At 35.2% G+C, this 21,366-nt stretch overlaps 3 protein-coding genes and 2 long non-coding RNA genes across 5 annotated transcripts; 2 read left to right on the forward strand and 3 right to left on the reverse strand.

Annotated features, from left to right (window-relative positions):
• The first annotated feature begins 95 nt into the window (after positions 1–95).
• LOC125204762 lies at positions 96–719 on the forward strand. The gene is made up of 2 exons (XM_048103489.1): positions 96–388; positions 487–719. Exons 1-2 carry the CDS (start codon positions 135–137, stop codon positions 623–625), a joined length of 393 nt encoding a protein of 130 aa, XP_047959446.1. The 5' UTR covers positions 96–134; the 3' UTR covers positions 626–719.
• An 8,741-nt stretch (positions 720–9,460) lies between these two features.
• Positions 9,461–10,484, reverse strand: LOC125204632. Its single transcript, XR_007173601.1, has 2 exons — positions 10,183–10,484; positions 9,461–9,760 (listed from the first exon to the last, which is right to left on the reverse strand). It is a non-coding gene; the product is annotated as an uncharacterized LOC125204632 (long non-coding RNA).
• LOC125204633 lies at positions 10,266–11,522 on the forward strand. The gene is made up of 3 exons (XR_007173602.1): positions 10,266–10,338; positions 10,727–10,792; positions 11,338–11,522. It is a non-coding gene; the product is annotated as an uncharacterized LOC125204633 (long non-coding RNA).
• An 870-nt stretch (positions 11,523–12,392) lies between these two features.
• Positions 12,393–13,031, reverse strand: LOC125208258. The gene is made up of 2 exons (XM_048107842.1): positions 12,713–13,031; positions 12,393–12,575 (listed from the first exon to the last, which is right to left on the reverse strand). The coding sequence occupies exons 1-2, from the start codon at positions 13,017–13,019 to the stop codon at positions 12,556–12,558; spliced, it is 327 nt and encodes a 108-aa protein (XP_047963799.1). The 5' UTR covers positions 13,020–13,031; the 3' UTR covers positions 12,393–12,555.
• A 4,432-nt stretch (positions 13,032–17,463) lies between these two features.
• Positions 17,464–19,893, reverse strand: LOC125204676 (metacaspase-1-like). The gene is made up of 5 exons (XM_048103383.1): positions 19,329–19,893; positions 18,438–18,768; positions 18,036–18,156; positions 17,746–17,955; positions 17,464–17,655 (listed from the first exon to the last, which is right to left on the reverse strand). Exons 1-5 carry the CDS (start codon positions 19,711–19,713, stop codon positions 17,596–17,598), a joined length of 1,107 nt encoding a protein of 368 aa, XP_047959340.1. The 5' UTR covers positions 19,714–19,893; the 3' UTR covers positions 17,464–17,595.
• Positions 19,894–21,366: the final 1,473 nt, after the last annotated feature.

A 21,366-nucleotide genomic window follows, 5' to 3' on the forward strand; every position in this document is an offset into this window, starting at 1 on the left:
CATTATCCAATTGCAAACTCAATGTGTTGTTCATCGCGTGTCCACTTAATTACATACCCGATCACAAAATCTGTGTCACTATTAATATAAAATAAATTCCGAGTCAATCTCTGCAAATAAAAAAACAAGCTGAAATGGCGTCGGTCGCTCAATTCCAGGCTCTCTTCGTCCCCTCAAACTCGATCAAAAAATCATCCTTGAATGCATTCTTCGGCTCAACAATTTCTTTGCACCGTGAAATTCAGAAAATCAGACAAAGAAAGCAGCTGACGGTGGTCGCTGCCGTCGGAGATGTCTCGGCCGACGGGACTGTGTATCTGATAGCCGGCGCCGCCGCGGTGGCGTTGCTCGGAACTGCTTTCCCCATCATCTTCTCCCGCAAAGACACGTCAGCATAAATTAAAAAAATTACACTTTTCTATTTCCTTTTTTTATTAATTGTAATTGTAATTGTAATTGTAATTGTAATTGTAATATGATTATCAGGTGCCCGGAATGCGACGGAGCAGGATTTGTGAGGAAAGGAGGGGCGGCGCTGAGGGCAAATGCGGCAAGAAAAGATCAGACTCAAATTGTATGCGCTAACTGCAATGGTCTTGGCAAGCTCAATCAAGTTGACAAATAGAATTCTTATTATGTTTCTCCCAAATTTAAATTGTATTCTTCTTTGCTTTATCTCTATTTAATAATCATGTCCATCAAATATTTTAATTTCTGTATTTTTTTTTTGTCTTACGTTGATATGGGATTGAAGGTTTGGATTTGAAATCGTAACTTTTGATTCCAAATTCATTATTTAGTATACACAAAACATGTTTCAATTTGAAATTAAATTTATAAATATGAAGGCTCCTGATTCTACAATTAAATTATATAGCCAAAATAAGTATTTGATCTAATATAAAATTGAATATTTCTCACGCTTACACTACAAACACATAATACACGCGGCAACATTGCGAACACACTATGTACATAACACAATACAACACATTCACGCAAATACACGACACACGTCGCACACACTCGCCTCACGCAATTACATAACTGCATATTAATAATATAAAGGGGTAACTGCTTTTAAAGTCACCAACTTTCCATGAATTCCGATTTTTCCCACGAACTTTAAAAAGTTTGTGTAATATCATGAATTTTATTGTCAGTTGCTATTTTCCCATGTCAGGTTTTCCGGTCTGATTCATACTGTTCGTTTCCTATTAAGACAATGTCCAAATTCTTTTATCTTACTATCATTATTTTCGTTTTTGAAATAGCTTCGCGTGGGTACTATGTACGCCTCAATCGGAGTTCGGATGAAGAAGTTATGGCTATTTGATGAAGGCTGACATGGGAAAATAGCAACCGACAATAAAGTTCGTGGCATTACACGAACTTTTTAAAGTTCGTGGGAAAAACCGGAATTCATGGAAAGTTGGTGATTTTAAAAGCAATTACCCCAAATATAAAATGGATGGAATAATATATAAGAATAAATAAAGTTATTTTTTCACTACAATTGATGTAGTGAAGTGATGAAGGAGCGAAACTTGTATCCGATTGACATACGGCTTACTAGATAGATGAGGGGCAACAACATCATCTCACATTAAAAAAAACATGCCTATTTACATTTTTTTTATCGATAATAATTATGAAAATATTAGAATATCTTTACATTTTCTTGAAAATAGTGGGCCCATGGCCCCTCCAAGCCTTAATGTTCATTTGTCGTTGACGAAGACAGCTGCCATATATTTTAAGTATAAGATATTAAAAGGATTCACTAGTGTAATTAAATTAGTATTTCAAAGATCAATTTTAATTGTACGATAAAACTTAAATTGCAGTAGAGAAATATTTTCAATAGTATTGCAAAATTAATTCTATTAAGGTAATACCAACTATTTACACTAAACTCAACGCCATTTTAGTGAAATATCACATCAAATAGTGACTTTATTTCAGCCATTAATATTTAACTCAAATTCTAAAGAATATTCTCACTCAATAAGCTCATTATCGATTTTCATCGGCTTCTTACACTCTAACACACCGCTAAACCCAAATACGCCAAGCCATTGCCTCACATTGTCATGCATTTCCACCTCCCATACCTTAGTTTCTGTCTGGCAAACTCTAAAACTATGCTTTGTGCCATCTACCAACAATGTATTCGAAATGTGCTTATGTTGATAATAGAGCACTGACGTCTCCTCGAATCCATAAAATAATTATTCTCCAGTACTTGAAGATGTCATCTACTTCAACATATTCACAAAACAAGAATTATAAACTTATCTATTTCATGGGGCTAGAAATAAAGGTAAAAGGTAAACAGATTACCACAAGCAAAATAGCAAATTCAGTTCCATAATTCAACAAATTCACTAATCTTGTTTTATAATAGTGTTTTAATCAATAAAATTAGACATTGCAAAATTATCCAATCTAATCAGGCCAATAAAGGTTAAATACAAGTTTCATTTCAATACACTCTAAACTTCACCCAATAAAAAACAAAATCACAACACCAAGCATCACAAACATATCAAAAACTTCCACCTAGACTCATTATTCCATCGTCCCATCATCTGTCACTATTGTCTTACCACAACCAAAGTCCAAAGCTAATCCTGAAAAAATTAATAACTAACCCATCAAAATCATGGTATACTATTTATCATTTTAATAATGATTCATGTAAAATGTGATTTTTAATTTTCATGAAGAATTAATTATGTACATGCCAAAATAATGACACGAAAACAACCTTTAGTTCAAATTGATTGATTTAATTTGATTTATCTATATTTATGTTGTAGTTGATCGAGATGAAAGACTTTTCTCCAACTATTATTGAAGAACACTGAAAATTTGAAGATTTTATATGAAAAAATATCTAAAATTTAAAATAATTTTATAGAGGAAAATTTTGATACAAGAGACTATTTTCAAAAGTTTTTAGGTCCGAATAGACCCCGGCGGGTCAGGGTTAGGGTTGAAAATTTATGACCAGAAAATTCATAACTTGAATAGCCCGCACCCAACCATTTGTTAGAGTTTGTATACTAGAAATTACGTTTCGAGTGATTGAATTTTGTAAAACTTTTATTTTATTTTCCAAGGAATAAAACATGATTGTTTTTGTCATAATGTTGTTGTGCTTTACATTTAATGGATGTTAATGGCATGTTTAATTGTATAAGTTAACTTAACAAAGTCTAAGTCTTTCTTTTTTTAGTAGACCGGTTGTGGGCTGGCGTCCACTTTAAGGTAACGCGGTCAGATTTATGCAATGGAAAAGAAAAATTTCACGACCTAGATGGAATTAGACTATCCATCGTGAAAGGTTGCAATGTCTGATCCGCATATTTCTAAGCCTCACTTGAAATAAGATGACATTGGTGTGGTAAAGCACTTGAACGGATCTAACAATGAAGACTTGTCTTTATGCTATCTACTGAAAGGCAAGGTCTTGATAAATATTTGTTTCTTAATCAATGTAGGTTAACATTGAGCATACGGTATTGATTATGCATTACTTTGACTTATCAAATGGTGCGGGTTTTTCATAACCCAATAATCCTGATATATTGGGTGGTGGTGATTAATATCTAGCGATGCTAGGATTGCTATTATATTGAATCGTGCGCGAGGTGGGTCTCGTTTAGATTAATGTCTCTTCGTTATTTATAGAGTTCAAGAATATAATCCCACAATTAAATAAATAAAGATTTGGGAAGATATGGGGGAGGGAAGTTGACGTGAATTATGGGGCGAAACAAAGTTTTATTATTCAGAACGTAACTAGTTGGAGTTTGATCACTCTATGAATAATAAATAAGCGTTTCATGCTAAGTCCACTCTTGGAATTAATAAGAAATTAATTAATTAAGTCCATAGCAGATATTAATTAATTAATGAACATTTTTATCTTAAGCGCGGGAAATGAAAGTTAAAACGAGAGCCCGGATTACTTATCATAATCATTGATAGAATAATATCATACATTGGTTATGTGGTGAAAAAACAAACTTTATTTCTTTGGAGTGCTTGCGGTTTTAAGAGTAGGTGTGTGAAGGAAGCGCTAGATCCAGGAAGAGCTGGAGGCAATGGACTAGCAAAGGAAAATGAAAGAAAGTGAGCAGAATTGAAAAGAAAAAAATGGCTAGAAGAAGGTGACAAGACGAGGTTTTTATTAGGGCGGCGACTCTTGTGTGTGCGTGTCAACTGGCCAGGAGGGTGCCTAGACCTAGCTGTGTCGTTGGGTCTGTGCCTAAAACCTCTTGTCAACAAAAATACCTCAACCCACTTCTACTGGCTAGTATAGTGGAGTAAGGGTCGATCCCACAGAGATGGATGTAGGCGAAGTGCAATTGCAAAGACATTTTGGAAGGGTTGGTTAGCTACCACGCTTTTGGGGTTGAGTTCTACCTAGGCATAAAATTAAAATGAGACTCTACCTATACTGACCAGTAGGTAACTAAATGCTTAATGCTATTGGATGTGTACGTGAATGTGAAAGTTGGACACCTAGTTATGTATATGAGAAGCTACTAGACGAAACTTACTAAAAATGGCTAGACAAAAGGTAAAGGGAATCAAAGGACATGCTGGCAGACTGGCTGCTGGGTTTGCAGAAAAGCTGAAAAAAGTGCAAGTACAAAAGCAAAAAGTAACAAAAGCAACATATCTTTCTTTGATTGTGACATTTTCTTCTTCACCAAGCTAAACTAACCAGATCTAACAAACTCCATTGATGAATGCTCAAGCTCAAAAATTCGTAAATGCAATATTTAACTTGAAATCAAGAACGAAAGCAAGAAAAACTGAGATTTACGCATACTGGTCAACAGGACAGAGTGACAGACACAAGCAGAAACGAATTCCATGCATTTTTGTGAAACTTAAACCGATTAAAACTTGTAAACACTTGAGGAAAGACTAGATCTAACTAAGCTAGGCAGATTCAAGCACTTAAACAACATAAAACTATCAGATCTAGTTAACTAGAGAGATTTAAAGCAATAACAAAGCTGAAACTCAAATAAAACCATAAAAACTTAACTTCATTCAAACATTCAAACCATAAGATGCTTCAAACAGATTAACTACTGAAATCCGAGACAAATGCAAGTAAAACAAGTTCTTAAACTAAGAAAGCATTAAAAGAAAGCATGTAAATGGCTGATGGCTTCTTCTGAAACTGGAACTGGACTACGGCGGCTGGAATGATTCAGGCATGATGACTCCCCGCCGGCTGGTGGCCGGAATCTTCATGGCAGGCTGCTGGATTTAGAGAGTGGAACTTAGAGCTAATGGAGCTATTCTCCCAAAAAGTGTTCTCAAAGTGATAAGTGATAAGTCAAAAGTGATTCCTCCTTATGTTCAGCTCCTATTTATAGGGTGGCTTGCCCTAATTTCTAGGGCTGCCTCTTCATGCAAAATGACAATTTTGCCCCTCTTTAGTAGGTGATTGTTCCAAGCAAGTCCTTCCTTCTCGTGTCCAGTTCCGTAGCATCCATCCTGACCAGTTTGCACCTTTTCTGCTCATACTGACCAGTTTGCACACCTTTTGCTTCTTTTTCACCCGAATTTCTTCCGATCCTTTCCTCCTGATTTAGTACCTCAACCTGCACACTTTAGCAACTATTTTGCAGATATTATCCAATAAAGCACGTTATACTGACCAGTAACCAAGGCTTAGAACGAGACTCATCAGAATCCATAGAGCTAGGTTGTAGTACCCACTCACAAACAAAACCATCATCAAGAGCATGAAGTTTGATTCATTCCCCTAGGGTTTATCAATCAATGGGGCTAGGGTATAGTACCACCACATGAATTAAATTTCGTTTTTTAATGTGTGTATTAGATTTGGTACAGTAAATAATGTACCAATAGTATCTAATAATGTACATTTGTAGCAGTGAATAATGTACAGATTGTAGAGAATAATTTTGAAAGGAACTTGAATTCATGCCTTTGGGTTTAGGAATCCATAGAGCTAGGTTGTAGTACCCACTCACAAACAAAACCATCACCAAGGGCATGAAGTTTGATTCATTCCCCTAGGGTTTATCAATCAATGGGGCTAGGGTATAGTACCACCACATGAATTAAATTTCATTTTTTAATGTGTGTATTAGATTTGGTACAGTAAATAATGTACCAATAGTATCTAATAATGTACATTCGTAACAGTGAATAATGTACCAATAGTATCTAATAATGTACATTCGTAATAGTGAATAATGTACATATTATGCTTCTGTCGGGCATCGTCGGTAGTACATGTGGTTCTCTTTCTTCTCTCTAGGTTTTCTTTGAGCAGCTTCTTCTTGGGATCTACTAGACTCTGTCTCGGTCAATCGCTGGCGAAACTTCTATGCAATGGCAAGAGAAATCACATCATCGAATGCTTCATCAAAATCCAACCTAGGTTGCTTCGCTGCTGTCGAGAACAAGGCAATAAAACTGGATGAATAATGTATCAAATTAAACTAATGTAATGTACAAAACAGTATAAATAATGTACCAAAACAGAACCGTTTAATGCACATAACTAACTGGCTAAATGATGTACATTAATATGATCCACCAAAATTGAACAATTAATTTACGCATCTGATTACATGATGCAACATGATCAAACAAATAATGTATTAATTGATTCACAATTTCACAGAAATACACATATAATGCACTGCAAATTATCAAACTTCCACTATCAAGGATTTAGAATCATTGATGAATGTAAACTCAAATAAATGCTAATGAACAGATACCACAAAATTAAACACAATAATTAACAACAAACCAATCAATCAATAATGAAGAAAAACCCAATTGAAAAATCCAAAGTCAGTAATGTAGCAAACCAAAATCGAAATCTATCGCCAAACCAAAAACTGTAAATTAATAGATAGAAGTGCTGATTTACAGAAAAATAATAATAATAATAATGAAGACGAAGTGCTGATTTATAGAAAAACCCACCATAATAACTTTGCTAAAAACGTCGAAGCTTCATAACTTACCCGAAATCGCAGGCTTTGATTCAGTTTCCACCAGATCTGCACTGCCATAGCAACCGTACACCGACGAAGAAGGCTGAAAACGACTGAGAAACGTAGAGTTCACTTGGCCAAAAGGTTTTCACGGAAGCAGCGTGGAAAACCGCTTTGGTGGTCTCTTCTCGGCGGCTAGGGTTTTGACTAGGAGTGGAATTGGGGGAAAGGGTTTTGATCGAAATTGGAATGGGGGAGGCATTTGGAATGAGTGAGAGAGTGTGGAATGGAATATTCTGCTTAATTATAGGACTTGCAGTGTTTAAACGTGTGATATAAATGATTTGTTTACATTTATACCCCTATAATGCACCAATTCCACCAAATAATGCAACACGGAGTCAGTTATGAAATCTTAATCTAGATCATCCACCCTTTTAATCTAATGGTTGATATTAAGAAGGAAATAGACACTAAGGGGGCAATAGGACCCTAATGCTCCCCTATATATATATATATGTGTGTGTGTGTGTGTGTGTGTGTGATCAGGTCCATAAGTGAAATTCTGTCAAAAATCAAAGCAAATCTCAGCCATGGGATCCTGTAATGTAACCGTTAGATTAATGTCACGTGTCACCTAATAATGTAGATTGTGTAGTCTAATAATGTAGCTCGGCTAATAATATAACACGTTGTAGTCTAATAATGTAGATTGTGCAGTCTAATAATGTAGCCTAGTTAATAATGTAACGCTTTTAGTGTAATAATGTATCTCGGGTATTATGATCACAACCATCTAATCTGAGGATCCAAGGGCTGAGATTTGCTTTGATTTTTGATAGAATTTGCCTTATGGACCATAGTGCGCCCCTATATATATATATATATATATATGTCAACCATTTAGTAGAATATTATCTAAAATCCCAAGTTTCTTTTGAAGGGGTTGGCAACGGAAGCGCTCACATAAATCAATTACATAATAATTCTGATCTATTTAGCAGATTATTTGGACAAATTCTATTCGCGTAATTATCACATGTATCATGCTCATAACTCAAATAAAACATGCTTTAAATTAATTGAAACCTAAAACATGCTTTTCTACGGTTTAGCCATTATACCTTGATGATTCTCCAAAGAATCGCAGATAGCTAGCGCCTTCTCCACGTGAAGATCTTTAGTACAAAACCACAGATCTTCTGTCTGGTTCCCGGACCGTAAACTGATATCAGGGTGGGCTGATCTCACCAAGTGTACTAGGACTTAAATAAAGAAGACGGAAATCCTTTCCCTCGGAGGAGAGAAAATCATCCCTTTTCTATGTAGAGAGGGGGACGAAAATTTTGAGTGAAAACAAGTGTATTTTCTGTGCTCCTTTATTCTCCTATTTATAATAAGTCACATATTGGGCCCAGACAGAGATCTATGTAAGGCTTTGGATATGGGCTCCTCCAATTAGCTTTTTACTAATTAAATTAAACTCAATTTAATATAAGCTTATAATTGGAATATTACGAGCAGCCACTACAGAAGTAATATTGCACTCCCATCCAAATCCGAAATTATAAGTATTTCGGGTTTCCATTACTTGATATTTATTTCCCGCGCTTAAGATAGAAACATCCATTAATTAATTATTGTCTGCTATGGACTTAATTAATTAATATCTTATTTATTCCAAGAGAGGACTCAGCAAGAAAATCTTATTTATTATTCATAGAGTAATTAAACTCCAACTAGCTAGGTTCCGAATAATAAAACCTTATTTCAAGCTTCTCTTGAGGATGTTATCAAACGAGACTCACCTCGCGCACGATTCAACATAATAGCAATCCTAGCACCGCTAGATATTAATCACCACTACCAAATATACCAGGCTTATTGGGTTGCGAAAAACCCGCACCATTTGGTAAGTTAAAGTAGTGCATAATCTATGCTCAATGCTAACGTACATTGATTAAGAAATAATAATTTACAAGACCTCGTCTTTCAGTAGAATAGCATAAAGACTGTCTCGCTGTTAGATCCATTCAAAGTGCTATACCACACCAACGTCATCTTATTTCAGTAAGACTTAGAAATAATCGGACTGACATTGCAACCTTTCACGATAGGTAGTCTAAGCCTATCTAGGTTGTGAAATTCTTCTTTTCTTTGTTCAGAACTGACCGTGTTACCTTAAAATGAACGACGCCCACAACCGGTCTACTAAAACAAAGACTTAGACTTTGTTAAGTTACTTATACATTTAAACATGCAATAAACATTCATTAAATGTAAAACATAAAAACATTATGACAAAAATAATCTGTTTATTCATTTGGAAAATAAAATAAGAGTTTTAACAGTATTCAATCACTCGAAAGGTGATTTCTAGTATACAAACTCTAACATCTTTTGCGTATTAATTTCTGATTTCCCCAACCAAACCAATTAAAAGATATGACTGAATGAAAAAAAAATGAATTTCACTTTTGAAGTAATTGATAGACCACTAATACACCAAGGCATGAGTGTACAAATTCATGAACATCCCTACATTCCCATTGAAATAAAATGTAAGAAAATTCACATGTAATTGTTGGGCTTATGAAAAATTTTTAGCACAATCTTTATTTCTAAAACCACTATTGGGAGAGCCCATCCCTATGCCTTCTTTATTTTTACTTAACAGCCCAATAGACTTTCAAATATGCAACTCCTAACTCAACGTGTCTTCCGTAGAATCTGCCAAATCCTTCCGCCGCCTTGAAAAATGTCCAGCAAAGCATATATCATATCATCACTCCCAACAATAGCCATCATATATGTTTCTATATGCAAGTTATTCTCCAGTTTCACCACATACAAATTCTTAGAGAAGAAGAAAATAAGAGTTAAGATAGAAAAGGGAAATAGAAGGGAAATAGAGACAGTGAGCTCCAACAACAGGGTATACCTTCTATTAGTTCATGTATCTATGTTTTTATTTCCATAGCATACCTTTTCATCATTCACGGTAGTTAGCCCATGAGAATTCGGTGCAAATATTAAAATCTTTTGGAATAAATTCAACCTTTGTTTTAATAAAAGGATATGTTTTTGCCTCTTGAAACCAAACCAACTTCAATTTCATGAGAACAACTCTAATTCGATAAAACTCAGAATAGGAAAAGGGGAAAGGAATTACCGCTGGCCGAAAAGAGCCGATGCAGCACCGAGGGTGCCTCGAACGGTGACCTCCGCGCCTGCGCTGGAGATGACTTTCGACGGAGTTCTATGGCACACGAAAGGGAGGCAGCGGCGATTGTGCTGAATCATTTTTCATTTTAATGGACTTGCATAAGTGAGTGAATTTTAATTAAATTAATAGGACTTGTTTTGGGAGTCTCTTTGTTGGACTAAAATAATACTCCATAAGAGCTAGACTAGGATTTAATTGTTTAAGTTGTTGAATTCGTATATTAAAGTTTGGGCTTCCCAAATTAATGTAAGATGTAAATAAATAATTGTGGGGATGTTGTGATAATATGCTAGACGATGTTTTAATTTTTTAAATAATTAATTCGAAGGAAAGCTTAGTTTTAATATAGTAGCACAGTAACGGTTTAATTTTTGTAAAATAATTTCAGAAAACTTTTAAGAAAGAATAGAGAACAAACCAGAACCTCACTTTAGCATGCATTCCAAGTATATATTTTCTTGAGTCTGATTAAGTACATGTTTTCAAAAAGGCTATTTCCGCGAGCAAGTTAAAGTCGGAATAAGAAAATCCAAGTTAAGAAAACTAAGCTAACGAGGTGAGCTTTCTACCCTATATTATTATGTGGGCTTTTCTACCCAGCATATTGTCGTGCTTTCTCTTTTAAATTATGCACTATCTTTAAAGTATGATTTCAGTTATTTAAATTTCAAGTATGTTTTGTCTTGCCATATTTCATTTTTAGCAATGCCTATTTGTTTGTCTAGCAAGGGGAGCCTCCCTACTAGACCAGGTTAGTTTAATCGAATTCAAATCCTAGAAAGGCCGCAAACCCTACTCGGATTAGTGTACACCAGGGATCGTGAGCCATCTTTCGAGTTGGCAGGTCCAATGACTGAGAATGTGGCCACATTCTCGGCTCACACAGGTTTGGATATGGTATATGCTACAGGAAAATAGACAGACCAGTCATGGTTTACAAAAGAAAAGAGTATAGTGTACTCGGGCCTTTTTAAGATAAATCCCGAGCTCACTCAGTGATGGGCTTGACAAAACTAGTTTTAATGTAAAGTATATTTTTGGCATATGTTCACTGAGTTATATCAAGTACTCAGCCCTGCATGTATTTTTCTAAATGTGCAGGTTGAGCGATGATGACGGGTGGGTGTTGAGCAAAGCCGATGAAGAATTTGTCTTAACTTTCTGAAAATTTCATGTCTTCACACATGACATATTTCCTTTCATCCTAAATGCTTCCGTTGTTTTATTGCTTCTTTTGAGCTTATACTTTTTCGTGATGATACTACGATTCTTTTAAGTTATTCCAATTATTTCGAGTTATGTTCAATTGTGCGATGATCCCTTTTTTTCTTCCCCGCTTCTTTAAATCCCCCCATAGTCACAGTAAACTAAACTTGCTATCCTTAGCTAAGTGCGGTCGTGACATAATGGCTGGCTCAAGTACCATGTTTGGATTTCAAATACTCCCTCCGTCACAATAAATATGAAACATTTGGTTTCCAGCACGATATTTTATGCAGTGTTGTTTTGTGAGTTAACGAAGAGAGAGGAAAAAGTATAGATGTGTTGTTTCCATTTTAAAAAACATTTCATTTTTAATGGGACAACTCAAAAAGGAAAACTTTAATTTTTAATGGGACAGATGGAGTACTACTTAGACTAATGAAAGTGTATTTTTGGACTTTTATCTAAGATTTACTCAATATCTTGAATTTTGTGGTTATAATTCTTCTGAAATTGATTTCAGTTTATTTGTCAAGAGAACGTCTTCGTCTTGTATAATGATTCTTATCTACATGGATATTATGATTATTTTGGAAAATGATGATGCTGAAATTACTCCTCTTCAAGAGGCTTTATATGTTTGTTTAGATATGAAAAGTTTGGGAGAAGTTAGTTGTTTTCTTGGCCTAGAAATGACAGGGTGAAATGGATATTTTGTCTTGCAGTGGGGATATGTTTTCAAACTTATTGGATAGTTTTCGTACGCATGATTCAGAGCCAATAACTACTCATATGGAATCATACTTGAAGTTGGCTAAAGAGGAAGGATTATTCTAGAAGATGCAATATTTTTTTTGCCAACTTGTTTATAGTTTATTCTATTTATCTACTACATTTCTTTCTCAGTTGGAGTCATATCTCAAAATATGAGAAAACCACGAGAGCCTCATTTGACTGCAGCAACAACCATTTGATATAATATAGGTTTTCATATATAACGCTGATTAGATAGAAGCTAAACACGGTCTATTAGTGCAAAACAGAATTGAAACAAACGTACGAAGAGGTGACGAGACTGTAGCTCATTTATTTTCAACATAAGGGACACAGATATCCTCAAGGGGGAGTGGTCAAACCTGAAAGAAAATAAGTCTAAGTCAGAAATACTTTTCGTATTTAAAAAATTATTAAATTTAGTTAGAATTTAGAGTTAAATTAATAAGAAAGAATTTAAGATATAGCTTAATTAAATGAATGTATATAGTGTACTAACTTCCACATTTAAAATTACGGGGGATGGTTCTGCCGCAGCCTCGAACGAGTCCAATAGCACGGGCAGCGCCGCCGAGCGCGGCAACCAACTTGGGCGTAACAAATTGGCAAAGGCATTCGGTGTTCGCCGCCCTCACTAGCTGACAGCACCCTTCCGATGGCTTCCCCCCTACCACCACGTTACGACACGTGTACTTGAGATTATTTTTCTGGTTGCTGCACTGGCTCGGGCTCAGCCCCTGCGCTGCCGCACTTGCCACCATCACCATCACCATCGCCACCGCCACAAAAGCTGCCCATCTCTTCATTTTGTTTTGTATTTGGTGTGTGGATATGAATACGAATATGAATATGATGGTATATTTATAGGGTGGGAAATGGAACATTTTGCATTATTCCACGCCTTTTTTTTCTCGTGTTTACACTGTGAACACATGACGGTTCCGCATTTTTCCACGCCTCATTTTCTCATGACAGACAAATATTCCTAATAACGAAATCACAATGAAATTTCGGCACAAGAATTGTTTTACATACTAAACTGTACTATGAACATATGAACTATTACTCCCTCCACCCCACCCCATTAAAGAAGAAATACTTTTCTTTTTGGTTTGTCCCAATCAAAATGATCCATTACTGAAAATGAAAACTCATTTCTCTCTACTTTATTCCCTCTAGCTCTTACTTTACTTTTTTCATTTCACAAACAAAATAAAGTTGCATGAATTCCCGTGCCATCCAAAGAAATAGTATCTTACCTGGGACGAAGGAAGTACTAATTATGATTAACCAATCTAATTATAATTATTTTGTAACATCAACCGGATTTATTTTTATGTTTATAAGAATAAGTGTCGGTGTTTGTTATTTCATTTCCTAAAATTAAAATCTATAACTATCTAAAGTAGCATAAAAATTAACAAAAATTGCGGGAAAGTGAGCAGATCCTCTTAACACGTGATCTTCTCCGAAAGAGAAACATTTTTTCTTTGAATAATAGCTGTATTACAATATTCAAGGAATAAAAAGCTGCTGCAGTAGTATAGTCATAGTCATAGCCATAGCCATAGCGTACAAGGCACTCTTCCAAACTAGAAAAACCCATGTATATACAAACACAGAAACAAATCAAAATACTTCAATTCAACTAGTATTATCACTCGTACTATGCACAAGATATAATATTTTCAAATAATAGAGATAAATTTTAAAGTAAGTAGATTAAAATATATATAAAAAAAATTGATAAAGAGAAATGTACTTCTATCAATCCACTCTAAATAAAATATTTTTCATATCCAACAAAACGATTGTATACAGTTTTAATTTTTTATATGAGTGGAATAAAATCAAATAAAACAAATGACAAAGTGGAGATGTGCGACTAAGAATTAAAGAGTATGAGTTAATCATAATAAGATTTACACATAAAGGATGCGACTAAGAATCAAAGAGGAAAACATCATATAGTTTGAATAAATAAATAGTTCATACAATTTGAATAAGATATACACATAAAAAGGAAAACATCATATAATTTGAATAAATAAACAGTTCAACAATTTTACATGCTATCACCAAAATAAACTATTTTAAATAATGTATTTCATTGAATCATAATATACTTAGTAAAATATTTATAACGCAATTAAATAATATGACATTTCATCTAAAATATTTCTTATGTATATATGATATTTATTTTTAATTGTTATCCTACACGGCACCATATCTTATGCCTCGATGCGTATATATATAGCAGTATTATGATTATAAAGATTGAGTGTTTGAATTAAACAAAATAAAATTTAAGAATACTCCCCATGTCCCAGCCAAGATAACATATTTCTATTTTTGGTAACTTTTTCTCTCCAGTTAATACACTCAACTACTTTTTTCTCTTTTCAATTAAATATTCAACTATCTCTATCCCTTCATACACCCACTCTTTCTTTCTTCATTTATACATACACCCACTCTTTCCAAAAATTTATAGGATTGAAAAAGGGTTAAACTTGTTAAAAGTGTCCTCCAAGCAGTGGCGGAGCCAGACTTTTAACGATGGGGCCCCCAACAAGTACTCTATTTGTCCATAAAAAATAGTCTTATTTGTAGATGACACAAGTTTTAATGAGAAAATGGTAAAGTAAGAGAAAAAATGTATAAAATGTGGGTAAAATATGAGACGAAAATTTTCCATTTTTATAAATGAAATTATGTTTTGTGGACATTTCAAAATAACAAAATGAGACTTATTTCGTGAACGGATGGAGTGTTACAATTTATTGAGTATCTTTGGTGTTCGAAAACAACTCGAACATAAGCTACAGAAAAAGTCGTGTATGAGAAACAGATAATAAGAAAAATATGAATATATTTTTAGGGCATAGCATTATATTAATTTTACTAATATTATACAAAATTATATATTTAAATGTCTATAGAATTGATTTTTATTCTTAAAAATTATAAATATCATTCTTTATGTATATAAATCTCAATAGTTTATGCAAAATTACTTGAGATAAAATCAATATAAATGGTAATGTGAGAATATCAATAATATTCTAAATGAATATTATCAACATCAACCATAATTACTAATTTAAGAAATTTTAAAATAAATGAACTAAACATACCTTTAAAATAGTTTTACTAATTTGATTATACATTTATAGTTAATAGAGTTAAATAATTATCTACTAATATTAGAAAATCTGAAAAAACATATACGAATCCAAAATATAAGCATCAGTTAGGGGAGCAAATGTACCAGCAGGATTTGAACTCAATATCTCGCAGATGAGTGGCTTGTTTCCATGCCAACTGCACTAGCTACTAATATTGTTAACATAGCATATATATATTATATATACTAAATATTCAAACTGCTGAGGGGCCCAATCATCCCCTGGTCCCACCGTGGCTCCGTCACTGCCTCCAAGTAATAAAAGAGATGGAAAAGGTAATAGGAATATCTTCTTTCCTTGAATTTCCGCCTAAATTCAGCACTTTGACATCATTGCGCGACGTTTGTAGAATGGTCATAACTTTCTTCATAGAACTCCTATTGAGATGATAAAGGTACCAATGTGAAACTCTTTCGAAGACGAAGAGAACGATATATAGCACGCCATGATTGAACCTCAGAATCGCCAAAAAATGGTTTGAACTGAGATTCCTGCGAGCGAACAGGCCCAGCGGGCCACCGGGAAAGTTTCCGAGCTCTCTGGACTTGTTTCAACACCCCTGGCCAGGGTCCAGCGACTGCTGGCATGCACTTTTCTCCAGTTTCTAGATTTCGACCTCTTTTTGTCCTTTTAGGCTCTATTTAACACATTTATCACAAAACACGTTAAAATACCAAAATGACAAATAATGGACAAGTAATGCAACTTTGACACTTAAAACAAACCTATTAATATAATAGCCTTAAACCTGTGCAAAATCCAAGCTTATCAAGTGTATAAAAATAGATCCACATTTCACTATTTTTTTATATATCTTTCTTTTATACTTTCTCAAAACTCACGTGCAACTCAACTGAACTTGCGCTACGGTGGCATGGTGAGAGTGTTATTAGACTCCCTCCTCCGGCGCCCCTCCCACTCGCCCGTCGGGGACGGGCGACCTGACGGGCGCCATCGTGGGCGGGAAGGGCGCCCACGCCCGTACCGTGTGCCCCTGCGATGGCCTCGCCCCTCCCGTCGACGTCCTACCTGACGGACGCCACTGTGGCGTGGGTAGGACGTCCCACTCGGACGTCCCACCGATTTTTTATTTTTTTTAAAAAAAAACTCTATAAATACGGCTAGTGTCGAAATTTTAATTCCGTAAATTTTAATTTTCATTGTGAATTTATTAATTTTATTGTGGGAAATCCTAGTGGGAAGTCCTAGTGCAGTGGGAAGGGCTAGTGATGTGGCAGTGGAATGAGAAGTGCTAGTGCTGACGTGGCATGGGAAGGGCTAGTGGAAGGGGCGAGTGGGAGGGCGCCACCGGAGACACCCTAAAAAATCAGTAACATTTGAAAAATGAATATTAGTGCACGTTTGTTAAAGTAAGGGAGATTAGAAAAAAAGAGATGGAAGATGCACATTGCAATAGAAAATTAATCGAAATCCATTTATTTTTCATTGTATATCAGCTTTGTTAGGGGGTGCCTCCGATTCACAAGCTTCATCAATGGCTAACCGCGAAGATGCTTATCGTGCAATCGACTGGTTGTGCGGAACCGTTCAAGTCCGAGACTACACTGGTGATTTGGATGGAGTTCCGGGAAGAAACAGAAGTCAAAAAACACAAGGTTAAAAAGAAAGAGCTGAACGTGTTCGAGGAAATGTCCAGGAGACGAAGTTCACCGTTGAGGCCTCAAGACGTGAAGAACGTATGCTCTGTTCTTTTTGTGATTGATTGTATCATTTGATGATAAGCAACACCACCTCCTCCTCAGGTTAAGCTTATTAGTATTACACCTTCGGAAATATGATTCATATCTAATTTTGTTTGAATATATATGCTTATTTGTCAAATAGTTTTGGATATATTTATGTATAAAAAGGAGGAAGCATTGAAAACTATCTATTAAATGAAAGAACTTCATTACATTAGCTATGCTTGTATTTTAATGCTCGATTTTGCATTTTAGTCTACATCAGCCCATCTTATAGGATTTGTTGACACTAATTTCCATATATTTATGATAGATAGCCAAATCCTTAGAAATATCACAAGAAAAAAAACAAAAGGTAGAATGAAAAAGTCTGTATCTAATAAATAAAGGAAATTGAGAAAGGTTGAAGAAATTAACATCTGTGAGTCCAGATAAATCAGATACCAGAAACAATCCATGACATTAACTTGGAACTAGATACTGTCTCCTTAGAGTGAAAATGGTTTCATGTAGACATCAAATCGCTCGTTACAACTAAGCTGCGGTTCCTGCAATTCAGCATGATCTTATCGTAATTTAGGCTTTTGTAGTTATATGTAAATTAAGACGCAATGTAGCTAGCAACTGTGCGGCCGTACCTGTCTCAGTCCAACACCACTTCCCCCTGTCAATAGCATTGTGAGTAGTGTTGTGACAGGACCCCCTCCCGCAACTAGCTCCTCACTAGTCTTCCGGATGGTAGACCTCATCGCGTTCAAGATACTCCCGTAGGTAGCTCCCTGCCCTTTCTCTATTGCTTGGATGAATGCATAGGTCATTGCCCCCGTAGACGTCACCTTTGATAGAGCCTGTTTGGTTTTCAATTGCCTCATCAGTTTATTATCTGAAAAAAGAGTGATTCTGAAAGAAAAAACGTAGAGTTTGTTACAGCGGTATCAGCAGAGGTTTGATTATCGTCACAACCACTGAAGGATATGGCTTCGCCTCCGCTTGTGCCTTTCCACGCTCCTGATGGAGGACGATGGTCTTCCCATGAGTACCTTCCACTTCTGTGTAGATGTAGCAACCATTTTTTAACTTTCGTCTAGTTGCTATGTTGGTATTATCTACCCGGGCTGTGATCAAATGCTAACTAATTTCCGATCCAGAACCCAGAACTTCAATATTGTGTATTAAAACTACCAACATGAAGACATAACTTTATCAATACAACATGTAAATTTAAATATACCTATATCTTTGTGTTGATAATTTTAACATACAAAATTTAGATTTTGGATCGGAAATTAGTTAGTATTTTAACACAAACCTACTATCTACCTGAACTAACCTGTCCATTCTGCAAAGATAGGGTAAATCAAGCACTGTGCCGCTGTGACATGCATCTATTATTGCGTGCAGCTTCACACCGGCTGGGAGAGGCCTCACGATACTGGAATTGATCTCATTGTCGACGATCATCCCCTGCGTTTCAAAGTCAAGAGGGCATAGTGTTTCGTCGAACCCATCAATCTCGTCTCCAGTATAGTTACGCTGCTGTGCCCCGTGGCCGGAATAATGGAATACCAGTGAGTCCCCTGACTTACAACCTTTGACGAGCCAAAACATGGCCATCCTAATATTGTGTTTGGTTGGTATTCTGTAGGGATCAGTTTCCTCTTCTGAAAATATATTCTCATTAGATTCGATAGCCAACTATGATACTCCAATTATTGTTTATAAATCTTTTAATTAAAAAAAGAAAAGAAAACTTGGTATATGATTCCTTACCTTTGGGACACCATTTTCAATATTGTTGTCAAAAGCTAAATAAATTCAGCATATATACTGTTTATGATTATGGATAATTATTAGAAGCTAATCAAACTCATGTAGTGAACAGCAATCAAATTCTGTAACAACATTTTCAAAAAAGCAGATGCATCTCTAGTATCTTGTTACCTATTTTCCTTGTCAAAGGACACCTATCTATCATTTCATTATAGTGAAATCCCTGAACTAAAGAATCTTCCAACAGGAAATGCAAATAATTACCCTGTCATGCAAGGTTCATCCACACATTTTGAATTTATATATCTCAATTTGCAATGTCCATAAATAAATAAAAACTATTTGATTGGAATTGTAAAAGCTCAGCTGGCAAGTTGACATGAAGAAGTCAAACATTGAAGGAGTCAGGAAAGTCAACAAATTGGGTATGAAAAAAGAGAGAGAAGATTACCAGTAAGCATGAGGATTGAGGATTCGGTGAAGTTGAACCTGTTGATGAGCATATATTTCATACATTTGGCATCATTGATGCATCCTTTAAGCTCATTTTTGGTGTTCCTATAGGAGATCCCTATTATGACTGCCTTCTTCTGGCTGTGGTTCGAGGGGGCGGGGACGGGCGGAGGAGGAGAAGGTTGGTAGTAGTTGTTGTTGTTGTATCCATTGTTATAAGATGAGGAAGTAGCGGGAAGATAGGGAGAGGGCGGGGGAGGAGGGGCGCTCCGGGGATCAGCTATGCGGGTGATGGCATGGCAGACGGCGCAGCGGATTGAGGTGGCGCCGTGGGGCAGCTGGAGGGCCGTGTGGCAGCCGGAGCAATTCACTAGCATCAACATAATTCAAAACTAATTGTTCAGATGTGTAAGTGCCTCTCTCTAGTCTCTAGATAGATATATATGAGAGAGAGGGGTCAACTGCGGGGTATAGGTATAATCGTATGGCGCCTCAAGTAGGAGGTTTACTTCCCATTTCCTATTTGGCCAGCGTGTCTTCTATTTTTTGATTGAATAGTGGAAGATAGATAATTTATCTTATTTCCCCTCCTTTTCCTCTGCGATCCATTTCATAATATTTTTCACTCTTTTTCCATTATATGAGAGAGAAAAAATAGTGACCATTGAATTAGGAGGATTAAATTTTATAATCAATTTTTCATCATTGATGCAATTCTTAAAATCAGCCACAAAACCATTTTTCCAGCTAGCCTCATTTTCAATCACATTATCGAATAAAAACAAAAGAAAAACTATTTCATATTAATTAAAAAGTAGAAAATTACAAACTACAAATAAAAATATAGTCAAAATTAGGAGGATTAAATTTTATAATCAATTTTTCATCATTGATGCAATTCTTAAAATCAGCCACAACCATTTTTCCAGCTAGCCTCATTTTCAATCATATTATCGAATAAAAACAAAAGAAAAACTATTTCATATTAATTAAAAAGTAGAAAATTACAAACTACAAATAAAAATATAGTCAAAATTACGAGGATGTGTTATATTGTTAACTCACCCATAAATTGCTGACTACAACTAAATGATAGACATTAGATGGGTCAAGAACATTCAGCTTTGAGTATCAATATCATGCGCAAAAAAATGTCAGTTGGGTATTAATGTCAATTAACAAAAAAATAGTTATAACTAGGGCTGACAATTTTTGGCACGACACGAACCCGCACGAAATTAATGGGTATATGTGAAAGCTTATTGGGTTCGTGTCCTTATCGTGTCGACACGATAAAGACACGAAAACTTCATGTCGTGTCGTGTCGTTCGTGTTAAACGTTAAGAAATAATATTAATATATTATAATATTATTATAATTTTATTTATTTTAAAATTTAAAATTTAAAATTAAAAATTAAAATTTAATATTAGAAATAATATTTATATATTTATATATTATTATTCTAGTTTCGTGTCGTATCATATATATGTTGTTATCGTGTCGTGTCATATATGTGTTGTTATCGTGTCGTGTTGACCCGAAGTGGTTCGTGTCGTTAATGGGTTCATGTCGTGTTCGTGTGTGAGGGTAGCGGGTCGTTCGTGTTTGTGTTTGGAGTTTTCTTAATGGGTCGTGTTCGTGTTTGTTGTTATCGTGTTGTGTCGTTATCGTGTCGACACGATAACGACACAAAACGCACGATTTGCCACCCCTAGTTATAACTAACTTTTGAAAAATATTTCAAAACTTTAAATGCATATAACTATCTCGATTTAAATTATTTTTTTCGCACAACATATATCCTATTCCTACATACATATGTTTCGAGTCAAAATTTGATAAAATTTTCGTAAATATTCATAAATTTCGTATAGCAGTTTTATACCAATACATCTTACATAATACGTCAATACAATGCTTGTACAATGTAAATATAAAACTGTGTTGACATTGTTATGTGTTCGTGTTGATATATTTAATATATATTAATATTGTGTTCTTAAACCCTAAATTGACAATTGTTATTATCTTTT

This window comes from Salvia hispanica, chromosome 2, assembly GCF_023119035.1.
Source record: "Salvia hispanica cultivar TCC Black 2014 chromosome 2, UniMelb_Shisp_WGS_1.0, whole genome shotgun sequence".
In the NCBI taxonomy this organism is placed as follows: Eukaryota; Viridiplantae; Streptophyta; class Magnoliopsida; order Lamiales; family Lamiaceae; genus Salvia; species Salvia hispanica.

What these genes read in the sequence shown, in the direction of transcription:
- LOC125204762 (XM_048103489.1), top strand. Translation starts at nt 135, where the DNA reads ATGGCGTCGGTCGCTCAATTCCAGGCTCTCTTCGTCCCCTCAAACTCG. An exon ending in ATCTTCTCCCGCAAAGACAC is followed by an intron (nt 389 to 486) that starts GTCAGCATAAAT and finishes TATGATTATCAG; the next exon opens with GTGCCCGGAATGCGACGGAG.
- LOC125208258 (XM_048107842.1), bottom strand. Translation starts at nt 13,019, where the DNA reads ATGAAGAGATGGGCAGCTTTTGTGGCGGTGGCGATGGTGATGGTGATG. An exon ending in CCGTAATTTTAAATGTGGAA is followed by an intron (nt 12,576 to 12,712) that starts GTTAGTACACTA and finishes ATTTTCTTTCAG; the next exon opens with GTTTGACCACTCCCCCTTGA.
- LOC125204676 (XM_048103383.1), bottom strand. Translation starts at nt 19,713, where the DNA reads ATGTTGATGCTAGTGAATTGCTCCGGCTGCCACACGGCCCTCCAGCTG. An exon ending in CTCAATCCTCATGCTTACTG is followed by an intron (nt 18,769 to 19,328) that starts GTAATCTTCTCT and finishes ATATATTTTCAG; the next exon opens with AAGAGGAAACTGATCCCTAC. An exon ending in GTGGTGTTGGACTGAGACAG is followed by an intron (nt 17,656 to 17,745) that starts GTACGGCCGCAC and finishes GCTGAATTGCAG; the next exon opens with GAACCGCAGCTTAGTTGTAA.